Source organism: Monopterus albus, unplaced genomic scaffold (assembly GCF_001952655.1).
Source record: "Monopterus albus unplaced genomic scaffold, M_albus_1.0 scaffold204.1, whole genome shotgun sequence".
Lineage (NCBI taxonomy): Eukaryota > Metazoa > Chordata > Actinopteri > Synbranchiformes > Synbranchidae > Monopterus > Monopterus albus.
The window spans coordinates 251,153-257,699 of NW_018128084.1; the positions used below are offsets into that span (position 1 = coordinate 251,153).

General features: G+C 40.8%; 2 protein-coding genes across 4 annotated transcripts in view; one reads left to right on the top strand and one right to left on the bottom strand.

The window, feature by feature from the left end:
- Positions 1-1,055: 1,055 nt before the first annotated feature.
- LOC109970640 (peroxiredoxin-6-like) lies at positions 1,056-3,997 on the top strand. Its single transcript, XM_020618346.1, has 5 exons — positions 1,056-1,269; positions 1,840-1,996; positions 2,727-2,876; positions 2,982-3,128; positions 3,217-3,997. Exons 1-5 carry the CDS (start codon positions 1,178-1,180, stop codon positions 3,343-3,345), a joined length of 675 nt encoding a protein of 224 aa, XP_020474002.1. The 5' UTR covers positions 1,056-1,177; the 3' UTR covers positions 3,346-3,997.
- Positions 3,998-4,202: 205 nt separating this feature from the next.
- The window catches only part of fggy (FGGY carbohydrate kinase domain containing), a 12,613-nt gene continuing 10,268 nt past the window's right edge, over positions 4,203-6,547 (bottom strand). For all 3 annotated transcript variants that reach the window (XM_020618402.1, XM_020618403.1, XM_020618400.1), the window contains 2 exons: positions 5,054-5,115; positions 4,203-4,559 (listed from right to left, as the gene is read on the bottom strand). In XM_020618402.1, the coding sequence (XP_020474058.1) occupies positions 4,478-4,559; positions 5,054-5,115 (144 nt within the window). In that variant the 3' untranslated portion in view covers positions 4,203-4,477. The remainder of the gene's footprint in view (positions 4,560-5,053; positions 5,116-6,547) is intronic.

The following is a 6,547-nucleotide window of genomic DNA, read 5'->3' on the forward strand; positions in this document are numbered from 1 at the left end:
TTTTTTTCTATATAAACCTGAGTTGAGTAATTTCATTCAGTCAAAACGTTATCATGTTCTAAAAACAGACATTATAAGTTGAATTAACTTAGGAAGTAAAACTTACATTAAGTTCATGAGAAAAGTCTATTCCACCAAATTCGGTATACTGTTTTGACGTGTCACAAAGCGCGTAATAACGCAACAGCTTTAGCCAAAGTGGTGATAAGTTTAAAGGTGCGTGAACAATGGACGCCTAAATGAAAGCAGGTGTATCCCATAATGTCCTATATTTTAAATAACTTTGAAGACTGCTACTGTTCAGGAAATTTGATTATAAAATCAAAATGTTGTTCTTTTTAAGCCTGAGCCGAAGTAAAAAGGTTGAACATGTTGTTAGCCAAAACCCTAAATGTGCATGGTAAATAAATTGAATGGTTGTGAAAACGTTAAAGAGCAGGGATGGAATAAAGCATAAAATGAATCAATAATTTGATTGCAGAAATGTGTCTGGGCATTTTCTGAGTCATACATAATAACGCAGGAGACACTCTTACCCCAGCCAAATTCAGCATGGCCTCCTGCTCGCAGTTCCGAGAGCTCCACCATCCGCACCAAGGGCCGTATGCTGCCCCATTGAGACTCCTCGCAGGCGACAATTTCATTTGACAAAGTGGTCTTGGTAATACCCTTTATGGACCTCCCGTGGCCAGTAAATGCTTTAATCCTGCTGCGCTTGTACCCAAAGCATCTTGCAGTCTGGAGAGTCTCTTCTCCTCTGTAGATGGGTTCAGATGTTAGCAACTGAGAAGTGACTGCTCTGGCCACTGATATAAGCTATTATCCGCCCTATTATTATGCATTATAAATAGCAGAGTTTAACTTTGTTTCTTTTGAACCGTAATTTCTCAAACAAACGCGCTGCATCTGTAACTGATGCAGTGGATTTTTTTTATTAAATTTGTTCTTATTTTAGTGGAGAAGTGTTTCAGTGCTGCACTTGAACAACATGCCTATATTGTTGGTAGGACACTGAGCTGGATGTGTGCGTAAAACGGCCAGTAGGAAAACTCACAACAAGGCTACCAAACACCTGAACACACCACGTTATGATACTGAACGCGACCTTTGACGCGCAGCTTCCGCCCCCTTATTCCCTGCCACCAGAGCCGCTACTGAACAGGCACTCGCACTGAATATGCCGGGACTACTGCTCGGAGATGTATTTCCTGATTTCGAGGCAGAGACCACCGCTGGCAAAATTAAACTCCACGAATTTCTCGGTGATTCGTAAGTGTGCTTATTAACTATGGTCATTTATTCTTGGGTGCCGATTCGAAGGCTTGTTTTCAGTCATCATGCCAGGGAATGGGAAGTTAGGGGCTTGCGTTCAGTTCCTGCTACTATTTGACTTCTGCATTAGACCCTTGCCATAGATGTGTATGCATCTGAACCTACAGTATACACCTAAAATGATGTTACCATGGTCAATAAGCACCTCTGTAAGTCGTATCTCATACAATATGTGTCGTCCTGTCAGTTATCAGAAGCACTGCTGTAGTTCATAGTAAAATGATCCAAATCAAAAGCATCATTAAGAGGACACAATTCAAATATAAATTAACTGTATGGTGCACAGTCGTTTTGCCACAAAACCTTTGAGTGAGGCAGTCATCACATCCTGTCAGTCTGGTGTCAGATGCTCCATTCAGCTAGCAGTCCACCAATATGTAGCAATAGTAACTACAAGACGAGGTCAAAATCTGAGAGGAAGTGAAGACAGAAACCTGCTTGTGAAATCAGGTTGCACGCCCCCGTTACACAAGTGGCCCTGCAATAACCTCACTCTTTTCACTGCAGATGGGGAATCCTGTTTTCCCACCCCAGAGACTACACGCCTGTGTGCACCACAGAACTGGGTCGAGCTGCCAGACTGGCCAGTGAGTTCACTAAACGCAGTGTGAAAATGATTGGCCTGTCCATCGACTGTCTGGAGGATCACCACGGCTGGACCAAGGTTCGAGAGCTACAGCACCTTTGTTGCAAAACCACATGAGGAACAAGCTGCTCTCAGTAAACATGAACAAGTCTGTCCATAATGGGTAATCTTCTGTAGTTGTCAGCAGGTTTACACTGGCTACACAAGACGATTGTTTTAACAGCAGATTAGATTACATAGATTATGATATTTTAGTGTGTAGCAGGTCCTAACTACACCTTAATATAGTCATGTTAATGTGGCTGAAATTACAGTTATGTGTGACCTACAGTAGACATCTACATTGGCCTTCACTTTTCAGCCAGAGAGCCTTGTCCCAGCATGGACGTCTTGACATCTTGTGACCTGCAAATGTCAAATACTCACTAGAAAAGCTGGCACTGCAAAGATGAATGTGAAAAATAACATCATCCATAATCCAACATTCATAATAATCATCCAGGAGAAAATGCCTTACAGTTTTGTAAGACGAGCTGTGTCACAACTGAGGAGCCTCCGTCTCAGTGGAAAAATAGATAAAGTGGTATGGTCACTATCAACAAAGAACTTTGGCTGCAATAGTGAAACAAGAAGTTACAGTTATGGGTTGTTTAAGTTCAAATTAGTATACTGCATCTCAGCCATCAAATCTTGTTTATATTTACTATGTGTGCTACAATATATGTTTCCTTTAAACTGTTCTTATTATAAATATCACCGAATATTATAGATATAACTGACTAAGGACATTTGATTCTGTACTAACCAGGACATCCTGGCATACAACTGTGAGGAGTCTGCCTGCTGCTCGCTGCCCTTTCCCATCATAGCGGACAGTAAACGGGAGCTGGCAGTGGCCCTGGGCATGCTGGACCCAGACGAGAAGGACAAAAATGGCATGCCGCTCACGGCCCGCTGTGTAAGCACAGTCACGCTCTCTGCCAAACACAGAATTTAATTTGCCTTGGACTCATTTCCTATCATAAGATCCTCATCCTCTCCATCTCTCTCTGATTTTGTGTAGGTGTTTATCATTGGCCCAGACAAGAGGCTGAAACTGTCACTGCTCTACCCCGCCACCACAGGACGCAACTTTGATGAGATCCTGCGGGTGGTGGACTCGCTCCAGCTCACAACAGTGAAACGAGTGGCCACACCCGCCGACTGGCAGGTAATGTGAATCACACCTTTGTATGCGACATCAGCGGCAGACTACATACATAAAAGACCCAGGAATTATTTGTTTTCTGTGTGCGCAGCCTGGAGACTGTGTGATGGTTCCACCAAGCATGCCTGAGGAGGAGGCTGCCTCCTTGTTCCCTGCTGGTGTGTACACCAAAGACCTGCCCTCAGGCAAGAAGTACCTGCGCTACACACCCCAGCCATAAGCACAACACTGAACCTCAATATAGCAGGTCTCAATGGTGCCCTGGTCGTCAAGGCCCTAATTACTGCCAGCTTCTTCTTTAACAAGTAGATAAACACCAGCAGGCAGATGGAGATTAAGCTCAGTGGCATAAGAAGTAGGATTTTTCTAGTAAAGACATTTTATAGAAGGTACAGCTTTAGTAAGGAAGGTTGCAGTTTTTAACCTACTTTTCTAAATGGGATTTTTTTTTCCCAAGAGGCTGTGGTTGAGATGAAAGTATATATTTAATACTTAAAGAATACAGTATGGCAAAAGAAATGTCTAGTTTGTAGCATTAGTAACAATATTTCAATCAATTTCTTATTTACACTATTTTGTTTCCCCATGTACCTATTGTTTGTAGACCAAAGCAAGAGGAAGTGGTTTAATACACCAGATGAACTAATGACTACACTGAACTACTATTTCATTGCTGGCCATCAGCCTGTTAAGCTTCCCCAAACAAAGTTTATATTATATGTAGTAGAAGCAGCAGAACTGTCTGCTACCAAATAACTGTAATAACTTTGCTTTGGTTTTGCCAGCCAAAACTAATGAATTTATACAAAGTCTAATGGATTTCCTGTACCTACACTCTAATGTTGGACTGTATGATGTAAAAATCTGACAATAAAAGCATCATAATTGCTATTTTCTTTGCATTAATATTGGACTCAGGAGCGCTGTTTTGCCACAACGTGCTTGCTCTGCTGTGACTTCGACACCACTAAGAGCTCCCTTTGTTTGGAAGAAAAAAAGGACACTGCTTAAAAATGAATGAATGTCTCTGTTGAGTTGCACCAAATTATATATCAAACAACTAGACAGCAGTGACAGTGAAAGGCATGAGCCCATTTCATTTTAATTATTAGGAATACATTTCAAGGTGACAGTACTTGATGGTATTTGACTTTGGGTGGCACTGAGGGGACACTAGGAAGTCAAACTATCGGTCTCTGTGTCCTCTTTGCTTTGGGTAGAAGTGCAGCAGTGGATCCAAAACACAGACTACCAAAAATCTGCAGAGTTCCTGGTTCCATCCAGGTTGTGGATTTCTCGTCATCATTACATCACAAAGACTCAGTACCAGTTGGCCCCCCCCACCACCATTATCATCTCTGGTTCATGATGGCTTGGTACTCCCTCTGGTGGGCGAAAAGTCGCAGGAACACCCTGTACTTTCTCTCATAGAAGCTGAAAAGTAAATGCAGAACAACGTGATGTACTATTAAAATACCCAGTAATGTGTATTTTACTTCTTGCTGTAATAAAACCCAGGGATATCATGCATAGTGATATCTTATCATAATATGGTCTTGGCTTAAAGGATACTACACTAGTATAAATGTTGATGACACCTTGATAAGTGGAACAAATTAGAAAAATACTCAACTTTTATCTATTTGAGTCACCTTGTACATTTAAAATGAGATTATAAATAAAACATTTTTATGCATCTAAGAATATGTATTACACATTAAATGTACAGACTGAATTAAAAGAAAATACAGAAATAAATTCTAAATGAAAGCACAAAAATTATTAATTTTCAAAAATGGCTTCTGAAAACAATAAATTATTGCTGTTAAAGAAGATGGCTTTTTAGTCCATTTTTCTTACTATTCCACAGAACCACCACAGCAACCACAACTTCCACCAGTTGTTTTAACGAAATCTTCCCTTCTCACCTCTGGAGTTCACAGTCAGGCTGAACAACTGTCCCCACTTTCGCCATATTCTCCATGGCCTCCTAAAACATCAGTAGCAAAGAAAAATATCACTCAATAAATCATGTTGCACATATTCAGTTTCAGGCCGCTGTGACCCAGTTTATAGGAGGAAAACAGGCCAACACACAACCGTGACTGAGTCTACAACTAATGTGGTGCAGGGCCTCTCTGCTGTCTGAGCTGCAGCTCAGAGGATCAGTCACTGCCTGCTGCACTTATGGCTGAAAACGGGTCGACAGGTGCCGCCTAATCCAAACCATATTGTCTTATTTTTAGTATATCCGGCTTAAAGGCATTCTCTTGTGCTCTGGTACTGAGACACCAAAGGATAATAAGTTAGCAAACGATTAATCCATACTTTAGAGCTAACACATGCACAAATCTGTGTGACAGAAGCAAACATGGCTGTGCACGCTAGTTCCACCCAGCAGATGGAGGCATTGAGTCGATATCTGAGGTCAAATTTATTGGGCTACATAACAATACAAATGGATTATGAAGTTCGGTTTACTCTTCATGAGGAGTACGACTATGGAAACAGTGTATAATGTCCTCCTGGGCTCCAGAGGCAGCTTTGTTAAGTGAGAAAAAAAAGACCAGATTTTAATGATTGATTTTATTCTTTAAAACAGGGTGTCTACAGCTTTACACACGTCACATTTAAGACTTTTTAAGACCTTTTTAATACCACTTTAAATAAAATTTAAGACCAAACTTGCAATGGAAATACCAAAAGTAAAAATCTTCTCTTTACGAGATAACACACTGTAGTCAGTTCAAAATGAACCGTAAGGTAGAAATAATGATAAGACCACCTCTGTTTTACAATATAATGTCAAAAGAATCTGTATTTTTTGCAAATTACTTTAAACACCTCCACCATCCAATGTGCATAGCCTGTATTTGTAATGCAATTCAGAGACAGGGAGACCTATGGGAAAATCACATCTGGAACAGTGACAAAATGTGGAAAAGTTCAAGGGGTATGAATACTTTTGCAAGGCACTGTATATGTATGGATTTATTAATTTAAGTTTCCAACACAAAAATAGGCTAATACGTGATAACTGATTTATCCAGCTGTCTGTGGCAATTACACTTCAAATGTGCCAAAGGAAAAAATAGACTCGAAGTGTAAACCAGGGGCCCCGGGATGACGCGTGTGTCTCGGAGTCTGTGTGGATCAACACATTTAACAGACTGGAAGTCGCCTCAAGTGAGAGCAGTCGTGCCTTCTTAACTTGTTTATTTTGCAGTCAAACTGAGTGTGAGCTTTGAAGAAGTCAGTCGCACCCTAAATAAATTTGGCTGCAAAATGCGACTGGTCATTCGCAGCCTGGAGCCCTCCTAAATTTTATTATTAACAATTCTTAAAAATAATAAGTGATAATTCTTCTTCTTTGGTCTGCTTTGGTCAGGCAGACGAGAGAAATTCTCACAGTGACAAAAAAA

What these genes read in the sequence shown, in the direction of transcription:
- LOC109970640 (XM_020618346.1), top strand. Translation starts at nt 1,178, where the DNA reads ATGCCGGGACTACTGCTCGGAGATGTATTTCCTGATTTCGAGGCAGAG. An exon ending in ATCACCACGGCTGGACCAAG is followed by an intron (nt 1,997 to 2,726) that starts GTTCGAGAGCTA and finishes TGTACTAACCAG; the next exon opens with GACATCCTGGCATACAACTG. An exon ending in CCACACCCGCCGACTGGCAG is followed by an intron (nt 3,129 to 3,216) that starts GTAATGTGAATC and finishes CTGTGTGCGCAG; the next exon opens with CCTGGAGACTGTGTGATGGT.